The 18,006-nt window shown below is 53.6% G+C and overlaps 1 protein-coding gene across 1 annotated transcript in view; it reads right to left on the bottom strand.

The window, feature by feature from the left end:
* Positions 1–18,006, bottom strand: part of XKR6 (XK related 6) — a 286,163-nt gene that overhangs the window by 21,177 nt on the left and 246,980 nt on the right. Inside the window, exon 2 of the mRNA XM_057725024.1 lies at positions 2,568–2,764. Within this exon, the coding sequence (XP_057581007.1) occupies positions 2,568–2,764 (197 nt within the window). The remainder of the gene's footprint in view (positions 1–2,567; positions 2,765–18,006) is intronic.

Raw genomic sequence — 18,006 nt, 5'->3', positions numbered from 1 at the left:
GCATCACTTAGCCGCCCTGATATGGTAGGGGCAGGGAGACATTTAAAACTGAAAGGTGGCTTAAGTGCGGGTCTCAGACAGCAACAGGGTGGAAAAGGGAGGACTCGGATGGAAGGGAAAGGGGCCCCTCCCCAGCCCAGCAAACCTGCCCCTGGAGCACATCACCTGGGCTGGGGAGCTGCAGCCCGAGGGCTGGGGCCGGACTGGGTGTGGAGGCTCCGGCGGGCTGGCGGGCATGATGCCTGTCCCTGGACGCCTCATCTGGCACCAGGGACTATGGGGGTTCCCTCAAGGCTTGTAGAGCAAGATGTTCATTTCAAAGATACCCCTGTGATGCTGCTGGTCTTTCTCCAGATTCAATCATCAAGTGGTTCTCCTGGTGCTGAAAACCAACGGCGCCCTGAACTGCCCCACGGTCCTTCCTCCATGGGACTCCCAGGGCCTCAGCCAGACAGCTGGGCACACCAGTTCACTGCCCAAGCAGACAGCCTGGCTCTCCAGGAACCCCAAAGACAGGCAGCCTCGAGGGTCCCATGTTCCCTAGTCCTTTCAATGCCAACGGGAGTGGGCGTACATGAACGAGAGTGCGTCCGGGAGAGGAGAGTCCAGGCGGCTGTCGGCCTGCCTTCTGCAGCCTGGCTTCCTGCTCAGCATCCAGACGCCCCGGCCGGGGCCAGACATCAGTCAGTGCCTTCTCGCTCTCTCCAGGCCCGCGCTGCTGCTGCTGTGGACGTCGGCTGGGCTCCAGCTGTGAGCAGCTGGATGCCCCAGGGCTGTGCGAGGCCTTTCCAACAGCGGGGCTGCGGAGGCCAGGAAGCTGAGGCCAGCAACAGCTCGCGAGGATCCCCACACGTCCCTCCTGCATCCCCTCCTGCGTCCCTGGTTCCCTGAGGGTGGAGGCTGCGCCTGCCTCCTGTGTCAGCCGCACTCCCTGCAGGCTAGAGGGTCGGTGGGATGGGGAAGGAGCTCAGATTCCCAGCCCAGTGCAGCTGCAGCCAGGGCTCCCTGGGACAGAGAGGGCGGCCTGAGGCCCCATTTCCTTTGGGGGCACTTGGAGATGGAGCTGTCCTGGTTCAGGGTGGACAGGGGGCTTCACATGAGAGCTGGGCCCCCTGGGTGGGGGAGCCTGTTGGTAGCACAGCTAGGTTCAGAACTTGGTCCTTGGGTTCGAAATGCCAGGTCAGATTGAGCCCACTGGTCTGAACAGCTCTCTGGCCTTTGAAGATGGACCCCGCTTTCTGCACAGGCGACTAAGGGGAATGAGGCTTGCAAAGCACCGGCCAGTCTGGAAGAAGCAAGGAGGCACTGCAGTTCGATGAAAGGCCGGAGCTTGGCTGCTCATGCCTGACCACATGGGACAAGGGGGTCCCACTGGTGAGCCCCTTACAGGTGCTCATGAACTTGGTGGCATCCAGGGCCCGCTGGAGCAGCTGGGGGAGCTGTGGGCCCAGAGGCAAGGACCCAGGAGGCCAGCAGGCCCCACTGGCCAGGAAGAGGTGGGCATGGAGAGCAGACCCTCTGTCCCAGCTGCCTTACTACCCCAGATCATACACGCTCATGTCCTCTGGGGTCAGGAACCTCTGGGCTGAGTCCCCTGTGCAACATCTCTGCTTAAATATTCCTCATGACAGGAAACTCACTGCCTCCTGAGACAGTCTTTCCATCACTGGATGGTTCCTGCTGTTTGAAATGTCTCCCACATGTTGAACCGACAATGGTCTCCCTGTAGGTCCCGCCACCCTTTGGAACGATCATCCTTTCCCGACATCCCTTCAAATGTTGAGATTCACATAGCTCGTCTTCCCCAGACGAAATGTTCCCAGTGTCCCCCACATGCTTTGATCCCCAGCCCCTCCTCACCTTAGACCTTCTCCCCCTGCTGGAGCTCCAGCTCCCCTGAAACACGCTCTGACACGACCATGACACTTGCAGGCGAGTCTGACGTGGGGTCTGCCCTGACATCGGCGACCTGGGGCAAGACTCTGCCTTGACCAGGAGTCCAGCCTGGAAAGGGCTTCTTGGGCAGCTAGGTGGCCCCCAGAGGCTTCCTGCTGCTATAGAGACCAGTGCTGTCTGGACTGGGCCCGGAGCGCTCAGAGACCACCTGGGGCCACAGGGGCCAGGAGTGGGCAGGTGGGGCAGGTGGGCGGGGTACACTGGGCTCTGGACCCCCACCCCCATCTACCAGAACAGAGCTCCTTGAGCCTGTTTTTATAAGTGCGGCTTCTCCATTTTACACATGGGTTTGAAGCAAGAGCACCACAGCCTAAAAATATCTAAAACTGCTGATGCCACCTGACATGATTTGGCCTCTTGGGCACGTGCTATCCCAGGCATCTCCCCCATCCCGTATATGTGCAAACACCACGGCTCAGGCCAGCGTCAAGAAAATGGGCCTTTCCCCCCACCTGGGAGACCAGAGCCCTCTGCCCTGCTGCTCCAGGGACACCAAGACCCGGCTCCGCTCCGCTCCCGTGACGGCGGGGCGGGCTCACACACGGGGGCGTGAGGACCTGGGCTCGGGATGGGCGACGCCCCCAGCCCCAGGGTGGGGTGGGGGGACTCACAGGGCAGCGTCTCGGCGCGGCTCTTCTGGATCATTATGCAGAGCTGTAGCACCAGTTGGGGGGCGCTTTCCAGGAAGGTCTCCAGGAGGCGCAGCATGTTAACGTCTGCATATTCATACATCATAGCCCAGTAGAAGCGTCGCTGGTGTTCCTTCCGCCGCTGGCTCTGAATCCCCAGGTACATGGTGCGGATATACCTGCCAAGAGATGGGACAGAACACAGAGAGAGTGGGTCCAGGTGGGGGCTGTGGAAGGGCCAGGCCGTCGCCCCAGACCGGCGTCCCCTCCTCGGCTCTGAGGTTTTCCAGATGCTTGGACTAGCTCTAGGAGTTCTCCCAACCCACGGACACAGCGCTGAGGCTTCGGGGTGAGGTGGGGTGGGGGCAGGCCAGGGAAGGGGTCCCGGGCAAGTTGTCCCCTCCTGAGCCTCAGTTTCCTCATCTGTAAAATGGGAAATGGAAGCGTGGGACCAGGTGATCTTGCAGGCCTGCCAGGGAAGCATCACAGGTGAGCTCGGGGCAGGAAGGCTTGCTCAGGTTCAGGGTCCCAGGGGGAACCTTCTAGCAGGGTTTTCACCTCCCTGGGGGAGGAGGGAAGGGCATTAGTATTTATGAAGCTCCTACTAAGTGTTGCTGGCCAGCCGCGGCGTGTGGCCTGGGTCCCAGGCGATAGGCAGGTGTAATTCCCATGCAGGACAGGCAGGTGGGGCTCACTTGCACAGGCTCCAGACCCGGATGCTGGCGCAACCAGGAGCCGGCCCCAGGTTGCTGGACACCAAAGCTTGTGCGTGTCCCCCTCTACACTAGGGAGAGCCGGCAATGGGAGCCTCCATCCAGGTGCGGCCCAGGACGCGGTCACACAAAAGCAGTGACCCCACTCCATCCGGGAGGGACAAGGGGAAAGGAAGCAGGTACAGGTGGAGGACATGGGCTCTGGGTTCAAATCGCAGTCCTGTCACCTGCGAATTGTGGGGCCTTGTACTAACTACCCCAACTCCGTGTCCTTGTTACCCTGCTTTAACACAGGGAAAAGAATCACAGCATCACGCGGCTGGGGGGAAATCAGGGAGATAATCTCCGTGCTGGGCGTATACTCAGGTCCACGTGAGAAAGCCCCCATGCCTGCCTCACTTTCACCTAAACTTTGGCAGCTGTCTCCAAGCCACAGTCAAGGGGAGGATGGGAGGTACCATCCAAGCCAGCCAGTGGTCTCTGGGGCCAGGCCAGGCCCGGAGGAGCTGGCAGTGCCAGGACAAAAGCAAGGTTCAGAAAGCACAGCTTTGTGGGCCCAGCTAGGATCAAGAACATGCATAAACTGGGGTCACAGACAACAGGATAGAACCACACGTGCTCCCTGGCTGACCCCTGGGAATGTATATCGTTGGGCCTTCTAAACCACCGAGCCAGAATCACAGGGGTTGAGAGCATGGTTGACCCCCTACATAGTCCGCACTGTCCCCAAGCACTGTCAGGGGCCCACACTTGGGGCTGCTGGGTGGTCGCTTCTCTCTGTTCCCATCACCACTGCCAGCCTTGTCCCCGCCACCACCCCTCTCTCCTGGATTGAAGTGGAAGCCTCCTAACTGGTCCCCCAGGGTCCACTCTTGTCCCAGAACAACCCATTCTTTGCACAGCAGCCAAGGTGCTTTGTGAAAATCACAAATGCAATTACATCACTACCTTTTTTCAACACTCCCATGGCTTCCCATCACATTCGGAATAAAATCCGAGCCCCCTCCCTCAGGTTATGGGGCCCTGCCCACGCCTCCAGCCCCACTGCCAGGTCTCTCTCTCCCTTTCTCATGTCTTCTCTCTCATGGACACGTGAGCTTGTCTATGTTCACACCATCTCCCTGGTGCCTGAGGATGCAGAAGGAAGACTCCTGTCCCCCAGGGCTCGGAGTCCTGCAGGATAGCACTGCCACAACACAGCAAAGGCAGCCCATGCCCACGTTTACATCAAATTTCTGAGAGGCTCACCGAGAAGGGCTCTATACTCCCCACCCTCTGAGAGCAATGGGAGAAGTGGGTGATGCCCAAGAATCTTGCATCGATGTTACAGAAGCCCATGCTTTAGACGCAGAGACGCGAAAACATATATCTGTAAATAATTTAAAACTGTAAGGCGATGCTCCTCTCCAGGTCCAAAATGGTGAGCCTCCCTCATGCGTGTTAATCGTGTACTGGGCCCACAAGGAATGAGTGGGCCAGGGTCCCTCAGAGTGGGCACTGGGACACAAAGCGGCCTTCCTGAACCATGGGTGTGACCTGAACCACACATGCTGGCGACAGGGAGCCAATCCGACAGCTGATGAACACCTGAAGCCTGCTTCTCTAGACTCCCGAGAGCCGTGGGCGAGTGCATCTCTGAAAAGACCCACCCAGGGAAGCTGGGACGGACACCTTTATTTCCTGCACATGCTCTCCCTGGAGTGAGTGGAGAACAACCCAGCAGAAAACTGCAGGGAGGGAGGCACTGCAGCAGGACGGTGTCAGAGCAGGCATGGAGAGAGCGGGGGCACCAGCCCCACCAGGCACTGCAGGCCGGGCATCTCCCGGAGGCCCTGCCACACCTTGTAGGGCAGATCTGGTTGTCGTCATTGAACACCTAGGGAAATTGAAACTCTGAAGCAAAATGGGGCCCTGAATTCTGTTCTGTTCCAGGTTCTGTCATTTATTGGCTGCACCACTTGCCATGAGTCATTGCCTCTCTCTGGGCCTCCATCTGTAAGTTCCCAAAATCAAGGGACCAGGGGAGGGGCTAGGAAAAGGGCAGGGAGGTTGTTGTACCTGACCTGTAAACCTATGGGGTCACTGAGAGACACAGACAGAGAAACATGGAGAGACAGAGAGATAGAGAGAGACAGAGATACAGAGAGAAAGAGATGAAGTCAGAGATAGGGACAGAGAGTGAGACAGACTTAGAGAGAGATAAATAAACAGAGATGGAGAGACAGAGAAGGAGACAGACACATACAACACAGAGAGAAGAGACACAGAGAGACAGAGAGACAGAGCTCTGCAGGAGAGAATGGAAAGAGAAAGAGACAAAGAAGAGGGAAGCTACGTCAGAATTTGGGGCCTGAAAGAGAAGACCAGCTAGACAAGAGGTAGCAAGAGCCTGAGCAGGCGGACGGCTCTAAGGACACACCATCACAAGCAGTTGAGAGGGGCTAGGCAGTCAGACTCTGAATCCAGGGCAGAGGGGAGGGTCGGATGAATCAGATCGGATGGTGCCCCGGGAGGCAGAGCAGTGGGGGACGAGGGTGCACTGTCACAGGTGCTAAAGCAGGGCTTCGAGTCCAGAGGCTCCGCACCAGCCCCCGGAACGGCCGTGTGGCCAACGGAGCCTTGGTGCTGTCAGTCTCCCAGGTCAGATGTGGTCTCTGTGCTCCAAAACTCAGCTCTACCCAGATGTGGCACCTGCAGCACACAACACCATGGGCCACAGACTCCCAAAGGCGCCAGACCAGAAATCTATATTCTCTCAGGGGTACACGCAGACCACGGCCTCTACTTCTCTTAGACTCAAAAGGCGGCCCAAGGTGTTCGGTGATTATGTGGCAGAGCCAAGCCTGTACATCCAGGTCCCAGGCCAAGCTAACACCAACACTCAGATTCACCTAGGTCTGCCCCACCAGGGCAGAGGGAGCACTTGATCTGCCCTTCCAACCCCATGTTCCCCAAGCCACACCCCCCTCTGCCCACGACGGCCAGCGCGATGGAAGACAACGAGCCCGAGCATGGGTTCAACCATAACATCTGCCAGAGAAACCACGCTTGAATTTCCTCCGGGAGAACATCCAAGATGTGGGAGATGAGGGTGGGCAGAGGCCAGAGCCTCTCCCCACCGATAAGCAAACAGACGCTAGGAGCTCAGAGTGCACCGGGATCAAGTCCAAAACCAAAACTGGAAGGCGTGCCTCCTGGGACACCAACGCACCCAGTCTCCCAACCTGAAGTAGGAGCTAAATCAGAGTTCAGTTCAAAATTGCCAATCAAGGGCCTTCGACGTATTCCACCCCCTCCGGCTCCTGCACACTCCCCTTCTATCCGTAAGTCCTGGGGTGCCCAGCAGACCTCGTAAAATCCAGAGTGGGTCTAGGTGACCTCTGCGGCCGCCCAGGTAGCAGCCTCTTGCTAAGCCTTCAGCCCCTATTCAAAAACAGCCTTGGCCTGTGGCCACAAGGGGGCGCCAGACCCTAAGCCACGCGGGAAGGCTGCTCTGCGCCGTGATCTCATTCCCAGCCGGCGGCCTCCTAAGGCCTGCACCTTTCCATGCGGCAGTGTCGGATGCACGGGGCGGCAGCCCAAGGGGCAGGCCCAGGTGTGCCAAGTCCCCACAGGAAAGCACAGCATCTGCAGGAGACACAAGGTGGGCTGCTGCTCTCTCGGCTTCTCCTCTTTCCTGGCAGTTTCCAGAAAGCTCACCTCCCCCAGGAAGGTAGTGGGGGAGAGAAGACACCCAACTCACCTCCTCCTGATTTTCTTCCGCCTGGATTTTGTGTCACCTCCTGTCACACCATTTCTCTCCTAAGAATTATGAAACGCACAGATCTAAAAGCAGGAGGACAGCGTGTCCTCGTGGAGCGAGGACTCAGGAAAGCTGGGCCTGGCCCATGGTCTGCAGGGCTGCACGACCTTGGGCAAGTCACCCCTGAGGCTGGACCTGCTCTATTCATGCATCACAGAGGGTCCCTAAGCTCCCCCCTACCTTTTATTAACTCCATCCTTCTGTGGCTTCTCAGAACCTTAAGGATGGCCTACCATCTTTATAAATAATACTCAGTGTTTGTGTAGCACCCATACGCACCAGGCGCTGTTCTGAGCATCTTGTACTTATTAACTCATTTAATGCTTGCAACAAACGTATGAGGTAGATGCAATATTACCCTTACTTTAACAGATGGTAAACTAAAACACTGAGGTTAAGAAATGTGCTTCCGTTTACCCAGCTAAGTAAGGGGTTGAGGAGGGCTTCAAGCCTAGCAGTCTGCTTTGGGGACAGTGGTGTCAACTCCTAGCCACACACCTCTCAGAGGTAGACCAGTTGTCTCTTTTCTTCTAAACTCAGTCCAACTTGTTCCCCTCACTATAGGGGAAAATCGCTGTTTGCCCCAAACACCTGGGCTCTCTTCCAGTTCTATCACTGTTTGTGTTACCCTGGGGAACATCTCCTACCCTCATGGAGCCTTAGTGTCCTCATCTACACAATGCCTAGCCCAAACTAGGACTCTAGGACATGTTGAACCAATGGATGCATGCCATCATGTCCTCTTAGAGGGTCTCAGGAGGCTCAGATGAGGTAATGCCTGTGAGAACAGATGGAAGAGCAGAAGCCAAGGATGGCAGCTATTATGCTCCGCCCCGCCCCCCCCCCAACAAAAGGGCTCTTCTCCTGTTTTTCCTTCAGCCCATTCTGCTTATTTTCCTTCAAGTCTATCTCCTCCCCTTACTTTGTAAACCATTGAACTGTTTAAAGTTTCTTATACCTCCAGGAGGACTCTTTAGTTCTCTGAGTACATTTTCACTTTTACAGCAGCACTTTGAAGGAGAAACACTTATCATCTCTTTCCCATTGGTTCATCAGAGACTCAGAGAGGCTGAGTGATTTCCCCAAAGTCACACAGCCAATCATGGTTCAGGCAAATCAGAGGTCTTGACCAAATTATGTTGCCCCATTGGGAGTTATCTGTAGCTCTGCCTAAAACTAAGGGAAATAAGTGATTTATACAAAAGCAGGAGGCTGAATAGTTTCACCTATCTGGACCTACAGTACCCATCTGCTTCTTACGACACCCTCACAAACAGCATTTTGAAATATCTGATTGTGGACAGCAACTTACACTCACAGCACCAAACAGGACTGAGTCTAGGTTTTGTGGGGCCTGAAGCTTAGAGAATCCACTTTAAGAAAAATAGTAAAGTCTACCAAACATTTAAAGTAGAAATAGCATCAGTTCTACACACTTTTTTCCCAGAAAAATAAAAGAGGAAAAAACACCTCTCTACTCAGTTTATGAGGTCAGCATTACTCTATCAAAGCCAGACACATACCATACAAGAAAATAAAACTACAGACAATATCCCTTACAAACATAGATGCAAATATCTTCAACAAAATACTAGCAAATCAAATTCAATCATAAACACAAAGAATCATATTCCATAGCCAATTGGAGTTTATCTTGGGAATGTAAGAAATCAATAAATGCAATCCATGATATTAACAAGAAAAACCACACATCACATTAATTGATGCAGAAAGAAATCATTTGACAGAATTCAACATCCATTCATGGTTTTTTTAAAAAAAACTGTTAGCAAACTAGAAATAGAAAAGAACTTCCTCAACCTGACATAGATGAAGGACATCTATAAAAATTGTTAGGGAATTCCCTGGTGGTCCAGTGGTTAGGACTCCACACTTCCACTGCAGGGGCTGCAGGTTCGATCCCTAGTCAGGGAACTAAGATCCAGCATGCCACGCGGTGTGACCAAAAAAATAAGTAACAGTTAATATCACACTTAATGATAAAAAGAGTGAATTCTTTCCTCTTAAGATCAGGAACAAGGAAAAAATGTCTACGCTCACCACTCCTACTCAACATCATACCATAAGTCCCAGACAGTACAATAAGTCAGGAAAAAAAATTGTATACAGTATATACAAATTGCAAGAAAAGAGGAAAAACTGTCCCTATTTGTAAATGACATGATTGTCTACATAGAAAATCCCAAGGAATATACAAAGAAGCTCATAGAACTAATTAGCGAGTTTAGCAAATTCTCATAACACAAGGTCAGCATATAAAAATTAAATATATTTCTGTAAACTACTAATGAACAATTGGAAATTGAAATTTTAAAAAATACATACTATTTAAATTAGCTCCCTTAAGGGGATAGCAGGGGCAAGATAGGTGAAGGGGATTAAGAGGGGCGAACTACAAGGTATAAAATAAATAAGGCACAAGGATACAATGCACAGCACAGGGAATACTGTGAATACCTTATAATAATGTTGTTCAGCGTATAATCGCTAAAGATATTGAATTACTCTTCTGTACACCTGAAATAAATATAATATTGTAAGTCAACTATACTTCAATTTAAAAAGTACCTCTATATTTCTGTTGTATTTAAATACAAGCAGCCATGCCTCTGGGGGCACCTTGACCCTCTTATCCTGGGTGGGCATGGAACACACTCTCACAGGCACACACACACCACCTACAAGAACACTCCACACAAACACCACACACAGACACACATGCACACTACACTCACAACGTGCACACATTGCTACGTGTACATGCTAACCACGCGTGAAGTTCACGCACTCCCACGGCCACACATTTTGTCCTACACAGCACAGACACACACGCACAAATCACCACGCACACGAACACACTGCACACGTACAGACACCTGTAGCCCATGATCACACCCCTGTGTCAACATGATCCAACCCTGGATCCCTGCCTGTCCTGACCATTCGCTGTCATTGCAGCAGGCACAGAGGACGCAGAGGCAAAGCCAAACGCAGAGGGAAAGCCAAACACACATCATTTCCCAGCAGCTGTGAACCCACCCGAGAGAGGACGGGGCACTGCAGCTACTAGTCAGACGAGGAGAGAGGGGATGCAGGGGCTTCCACATCCAAGGACATCCTGCCCCCAACACCAAGGACGAAGCTGGGTCAGCTGCCACCAGAGCACCCAAGGGCTCACTGACATCTGAACTTGCACAGCCCCAAGCCCTGTTCACACCTGTCCCACTTCACCTCCACCTGATTGATTCGGGAAGCGTGACTTATGGTTGAGCTAAAGGCGTTGAGAGCTGTTGTGACGTTGTGTGAACCGCTTTCTCATCCGGTCCATCCTTCAAGGGGTGGAGGAGCTCGCCCCCCACTCCCCGCCATGTGTCCTTTGCGTTGCTGAGCACATCCCAGGGTGGGAGGGTCTAGGGCTAGGTGGCCATGCGGTGGCTGCAGAAGAAAGTGGCCCCAAGGGGGGTTGGGGTGGTTTCAGGGTCCAGGCTGCATGGGGCTTGTGCAGGAGCCTTGCTGGTCTGGGGCTTGTCACCTGCTGAGGACTGCTGAGCTGGGTCACCAGGCATTAATGGGGGCTCCGAGGCTGCTGTGTCAAAAAGGCTGTGCTCCCACCTACATGACATAGACTCTGTGCCCAGGTAGGTACCCCCACAGCTGTTTCCTGGGGCCCCAGGTCAGGACAGAGAAAAGTCCTTCAAGCTCTTCCAGACCATCACAGTTCTCAGGGGCACCAGCACCTGAGCTGTCGCAGACAGGATCGGGGTTCAGCCTGCAAATCTCTGCCAGGTTACTGTTATTACCATCCCCATTGTACAGATGAGGAAATCGAGGCTAATCTGGGTTCAGTAACCTGGGTGACTCCCTATTGGCTGTGCAGCCAAGGTATCCAGTCTCCTGCCTCCCACACCTCTCTCTCCCACACCTGCTCCCCGCCCCTGGCCACACCCAATGGCCCTCCAATCCCAGACCTTCCCATCAGGGTCCCACCTCTGTGTCTTTGATTCTGCTGTCCCCACGTCTGAGCAGCCATGCCTGGGCATGGCCAAGCTTTCCCTACGTGCCTTACTCCATGCCAGGTCAAAGTACTTCCCTCCCATCTTCCCGTTATACTGGGTCCTCAGTATAGTAATAGCTCCCATTTATTGGTTCTCCCTATATACCAGGCACACTGTAAACTCCCTACATATATTGTCACTTAACCTGAGAATGTTACGATCATTTGCAGATGAAGAAACCAAAGCAAGAGGACGTCAGAGGACACGGCTACCGGGACTCATACCAGGCAGTTGGGCCCCAGAGAGGGTGCTTCTAACGCAGAACACTATATTCTCCTGTTCCTTATTTTTCTCTCATTCTACTCTTTCCACTTCATTTACTTCTTTCAACATCTCTGTATTAGATAATCTATTAGCCCCATTTTACAGATCAGAAACCTGAGGCTCAGAGGGGTTAAATAGCACACCAAGTTGGAAAGTAAAATTTCAGCCTCGATTTGTTTGGCTGTGCTACACGCCTCTGTTTTCCACCCCTAGAGGCCCTCCCCTTCCATGTTACAGCTCTCCTCGCAGCCCACGCTGTACTGGAGTCACTTATGTACAGAGATGCCTCTCCAGCTAGATCTTAACCCCCCAGGAGGGGCGTCTGGATGGTGCCCAGCCCACCATGGTAAACATGAATCAGAGGGTGCTAGAGTGAACTTATCCCCTGCCCTGATGGTCTCATTTGACCAAAGAGATGCCTACAATACTACCCTCAAATACATAAAATACACGTTCCCCAACGCAGGCAACCAGAATGGGTGCAGGGAGCACAATTAAAGCAGGAATGATTTGGGTTGGAGACAAGAGAACTTACCAACCAGCCCAGCAGGATAACATTACAACGAGGCAGGTTTTCTGCCCCTCTCTGGACAGTTTCAGAGAGAAGCAAAGCTACAGGGCTGTCAGATGGCAGAGGCTCATAGCTCATGGAGCACAGGGGCTGAAACTATCTTGACAACTTATTGTAGGCACAGCAGGCGTGGTGTACCCAATGCCCACTTGGGCATATACAAGTGTGTGCCCATACATGAGTCCTAGCCAAGGACCCCTTCAAACCACCCAAATGCTAGTCCAGGTGGCTCAAGGGGCCCCCAAGCTGGCAGAGTAGAAATTGTGCACTAACGCAGCCCCGGCTGTGGGCCAAGGGCTCTTTCTGAGTCTGAGGATGGACTCTGGAACTTTCCACTGCCTGGTTGGCCCGGAAGCCCCTCTGATCCCCTACCTCACTGCCCCCTCCCCTCACCCCTGCTCCAGCTGAGATGCCGTCAGCGTGGAGGAAAGGTGGAGGGGCCAGCTGCCAGCTCAGCCCCCGAGAGCAGCGCATCAAATCGGAGCTATTTTTAGCCCTTCTCTCCAGCATCTGACATCAGCTGAGCAATGGTGGCCGGCCTGGGGCACACATCTGAGAGAACAGGCATGAAATGGCATTTCTTTGCCAGGGCCCAGGGGAAGCAGCAGGGGAAAGCACCCCAAAGCTTCAGGGAAGGGAGGTGGCTACAGTGGCTGTCACTGGTAGTCTTCCTGGATGTAGGGTCTTGGTGGCAAGGTGGGCCTCAGCATCCCTCAACATCCTAGGGCTCAGCACAGCAGAACGTGGGTGGAAACTGCCCCACCAGCCTCATTTCCCCACCAGCACAGTGGGGCCTGGACTACTACTGCTCCTTCTCTGAGACCTTTGCAAGACACTTGATTTAAAAAATCAAAATACCTCTGCATACCTCCATCTTGGAGAAATGCTTTTTGTTTCCCCTTATAAGTTCCCAGAAGGACAGAGACCAAAGTTTTGAGGTTTGAGTTTACCTTTGCACATCTGGTGCACAGCACACTGCTGGACACTCAGTGGGCATTCAATGTTTGTCTCGTGAATGAATGAACCGACCGGGCAGGCTGCTAGTAAAATCCTCGAGCTCTAGGAAGTTTATAGTGCAATGTCCCAGGGCAGGTGTAAGGAAAGCTTCCCTCTTCTCCAGGTTCAGGTCAGCCTGGAGTCTCCACTGGGGGTATCCAGGAGCTGGAGCCCAGAGCAGACCCTAGGGCCCTCTTCCTTGCTCTTCTTCCTCTCGCCCCCAACTTGTCCTCAGGCCTCCCCTCTAGCCAGCTAAGTCCCCAGTCCTGAATGAATAAGGGACTGCATTCCTCTCTCCAGCCTGCGCAGGATCCTTGCAACCAAGCAAGCCCATCACTGGCGCCGCCCTTGTGCTTTTTTCCTTGAGTTGGAACCACTGCTGTGTCCACCACGAGAAAAGCTGCTTCGCCCTCCCCCAGATTAGAACTGAAGATCCTGACAACAGCCCAGGCAGTGCTGCTCTGCCTGTGTCCTGGTGAAACCCATTTGCAAGATCCAAGGCAGCTGGTCTGCACCCAGCTGCCCGAGCAGTATGGGAGGAAATCAGCTCAGCCCAAACAAAGGACACATTAGTGTGTGTTCAGAGTACCTCACAACCAAAAAACGAATATCGTATATTAACGCATATATGTGGAATCTAGAAAAATGGTATAGATGATCTTATTTGCAAAGCAGAAATAAAGACACAGATGTAGAGAACAAATGTATGGATACCAAAGGGGAAAGAGGGGTGGGGTGGGATGAACTGGGAGATTGGGATTGAAATATATACACTATTGATACTATGCACAAAACACATAACTAATGAGAACATACTGCATCACACACGGAACTCTACTTAGTGCGCTATAGTGGCCTAATTGGGAAGGAAATCCAAAGAAGAGGGGATATATGTATATGTATAGCTGATTCACCTTGCTGTACAGTAGAAACTAACACAACATTGTAAAGCAGCTATACTCCACTAAAAATTAATTTTAAAACATTTAAAAATTAAAAACAAAAAACAAAGAACTTCACAACCTTGAGGGGGATCCACTGGCTCAAAGTAAAGTCATGTGCGCTTTGGTAGGAGCTCTGAATCATGTGATCAGCATATAAACACGAGCCTGCCCAGGGCAGCCGCCCAGAGGAACCCTGGACACGTGGCAGGAGGCCACACCTGTGCCTTTGTCATAAGCCTCTCGCGCAGGATGTAGCTAACACATCCCAGCATCCCTTTTCTAGCCCACGGTGGGTCTGTGGCGAATGAATTTATCTGAAACGTTCAAGGAGGTGTTTTGGTTTACTGATACTTCCTCGTGGGGCTTATTCTCCTTGTGGACCATCTTGTCCATTCACCTGCCCTGAACTTGTCCCTTTCAGACTCTCAGGAGGGTTCCACCATTGCGATCCCGCCCCCTCCCAACGGTACACTCCTCCTGCATGCCAGGCACTGCACCGGGAGCGGAGGACCCAGCCCGAGTCCCCATGTCCTTGCTCTGCAGCACGCTGCCTCTCTGACCCACAGAAGATGCAATCTCTGCACCGACGTGGGGCCTGGTGAGTTGTTTAGGCAATGGAAACCTCCCTCCAGCTGTGAACGCTGCCCTTGGAGAGTGAGAAATGGTTGGAGGAGGAAGCCAAGTGACCACTCACTGATGGATCTGACCCTGGCTTCCAGGCTCTTCTGCTGCGTCCTGCTGCCTCCATGTCCTGGCTCTGCGGTCTTGGGGATGTTCCTCCCCCGTGTTTCCTCCTCAGGGAAGTGAGCAGATAAGACCAGATGAGCTCTCGGGTCCTAGCACTACATTGGCCCCACAGATCTTGTAGGCCCTGGTCTGCTTCCCAGAGACCTTTCCAGATCAGTAGTCACCCAGGAGGACTTGGGCCATCTCCTCCTAGGGCACCACCACCTAGCCCGCCGCAGGCTGCTCTCCTGCATGGGAGTGGCTCAGCGTCGCCTGGGAGAGCAGCCTCTGCTCCTCCAAGCCCTCTTCTGCATCCAGGTCTCCATCCCCACTCCGGGAAGCCAGACAAGGTCACTGGTGCTGCTTCCTGGAGCCTTTCAGGGAAGCAGGCTAGAAACAGGAATAGACGGTGACATTTAGCTGAGTTTGCACTGTGCCAGGAGTGAGCCAGTGACGGGTCCGCATCTTAGAGCCCATCTCCAGGTGAGGCCCAGGCCCGGCTTGCTTGCGAAAGCCCTGCGGAGCCCAGCCTCTTGCCTACCAACGCCCTGGGGAGCCCAGCCTCCTGGGGTGGCCGCCGGAGTCAGACACGAGAGAAGGCGGCAGAGGCCAGGCCTGGGGCTTTCCCCAGCGCCCAGGCCAGAGTTCACCATGTGAGCCTCACACACGTGCCGCTCTCGCCCTGACAGTACCCCTGGGAGCTGCTAGGGGCAGAGGGCATGTAAGAAGAGCACTGGGCTGAGAGTCAGGATTCCTGGCAGCCAGGGCTGCCTCTGCTGGTGACTGGCTTGAGGGCCTGGGACACTTTATCCCCCTTACCCAACCCCAGCCTCCCCCTCCGTAAAGAAATCTTCTTTTAAAAATCTTTTTTTTTAAATCTTTTTTTTTTTTAAATCTTTTTTTTAAATCTTTTTTTTTTAAAAAAATCTTTTTTTTTAAATCTTTTTTTTAAAAAAAATCTTTTTTTTTTTTAAAGATTTTTTTGATGTGGAGCATTTTTAAAGTCTTTATTGAATTTGTGACAACATTGCTTCTGTTTTATGTTTTGGTTTTCTGGCCGCGCGGCATGTGGGATCTTAGCTCCCTGACCAGGCATCAAACCGGCACCCCCTGCATCGGCAGGCGACGTCTTAACCACTGGACCACCAGGGAAGTCCCAGAAAGATTATTTATAATTTTTTTCCAAATCTCCACATCCAAGGGGGCAGCCGTGCAGACTCTCTCTCACTGCTCCACGGCCTGCACGGGGCCAGGCCCATCTTGGTGATGGCAGCAGTGCCCTGGACGAGGCCACAGAGCCGGGGCAAGACCTCAGATATGTGGGCATGGCCAGAGCTGGCCGTCTCCGCCTGGGCTGGGGGAGGGGAGGGGTGGGAGGCAGCATCTGGCCTTGAGCGCAGATCACCTGCTGGGGGTGCCTTTATGAGGCCATCCCACCCAACCCCCTGTGTTTAGGCAGCAGCACCACCTCTCACGCCCACACCAATGGGGTTTAAGAATAATAACAAACAATACAATTACTCCATAGTTTCACTCTCCCTTTATGAACACTCGCAGATCCCTCTGACACACCTGCACTGACTTTTCCTCATCGCCTTCTTAAGGTTCCAACAAGGGGTGGTCTGGAGTCTCCCCTGCAGTCAGGGCAGAAATCAGGGCCTCCCCCTGCCACCCCGCCCCTGGCCCCCAGCAGCACAGGACACAGGCTGTAAGTGCCGGGGCCAGCCCTGGGCCCAGTCTCCTCCCCGTGCCTCTGACCTCTTGCTCTTGTGGCCAGGAGAGCACATCGTTCACGGAACAGTCACCTGACAGGAGTGTGGGAGGCCTCCCATGTGCGGGACACAGAGCCAGGTGTGGTTCAGCCCCAAAGGAGCTCCCGTCTAGCAGGGAGCCGGGCAAGGGTTCTCAGTACTAAGTGGAATGAGGCTACTGAACACAGCACATCTATTGTTACCCCCATTTTGCAGATGAAGAAACTGAGACAAATGGGCATAAATAACTCATCCAGTGACAGAGTTAAGGGCCAGAAGCTATGGACGACGCTGTCCCCCAAAGCATGAGGGGCTCAGAGCAGAGAAGAGGGAGTTCCAAACCCGATGGAGGAGAGGAAAGTTCCAGGAGGAGATGAAGACTGCGCACAACCTCAGATACTCAAGAGATCAATTCTACAGGCCATAGCCCCTTTCCCAGCACCGCCTGCCTTGACCCAGGGCACACAGGCCAAGCTTATGGCTCCTCCACATGGCCCTCTCCTGGATCTTTCTGAGAGATAACCTGTGGGGCTGAGATTGGGAGCTTTCTGAGGCCAGGAGCTGGGTTGTCTTCACTTTTCCATCCTCTCTAGCCCAGGAAAGAATGGATGGCTGGATGGACAGCAGGATGGGTGCAGAAGGCATGGCTGGGGCCAGAGGAGGTCAACGTCGAGAGCGAGAAGCAGCTTCTGAACAGGGGAGGGTGGGATTCCGTGTCCTCTTGCAGATGGTCTCCGCCTGGCTGGTGGGTAGTATGGGGGCTCCTCTTTGCTCTCAGCCCCCAGCCCCTCTAGGGCCTGCTAACAGGGTACCCCTGAAGCCAGTGTGGCACTGGGCACCCTCCCAACCTGGTCTCAGATGCCCCATGCCCCAGGGGCTCCCAAGGCAGGCAGCAAGCGCTCCTCCTAGGAGCGTGTGAGAGCAGAGAGCACCCACCCTGGGCCAGCAGCCCTGGCAGGGCAGAGGGTGGCTGCACCAGGGCCCAGGGGCCCAGGCCTCTTCTGTTATCCCCACTGAGCGGCCTGAGATGGCCAGAATCACATCAACACCTCGAGCCTCAACTGCATCATCCATAAAATGGGGATAAGGATCTTCTGTGGTTGGTTCTCTTTTGACTTCCTGCAGGTACAAGTGGAGAAAGTGGTAAGTCCGTATAACAGTCTCGGTCTAAGAATATGTAACAAGAATAGAGAGCCTAGCCTCAGACACAGAATGCTTAGTTATTCATTAATTCATACCTCAGCACATTCTGAACAGAATTTGAGATGCAACAGCATATGATACAGCTGGCCAGCACCACAGATCCTTCATTCGGTGGCCAAATTATCCCCCTCCCAAGGTCGCCCATAAGTAATTGTTGAACGTTTTCTGTGAGGCAGGCAGTTTGCTAGAAGTTTCTCACGGGCCATCTTACATATAGCTCTCATGGCTGCCCCATCAGGCAGGTACTATTATTGTGCTATTCTATACATGAGCAACCTGAGGTTGGCCCAGAGATGGTATGTTACATGCCCAAGGTCACGCAGCAAGGATGGAGGAGCTGGGATTCACATCCAGGACTGACTGAGCCCCAGAATC

The sequence above is a fragment of the Hippopotamus amphibius genome, chromosome 2 (assembly GCF_030028045.1).
Source record: "Hippopotamus amphibius kiboko isolate mHipAmp2 chromosome 2, mHipAmp2.hap2, whole genome shotgun sequence".
NCBI lineage: Eukaryota > Metazoa > Chordata > Mammalia > Artiodactyla > Hippopotamidae > Hippopotamus > Hippopotamus amphibius.
The sequence above is the reverse complement of the archived record's forward strand: the minus strand, read 5'-3'. Positions and strand labels throughout refer to the sequence as shown.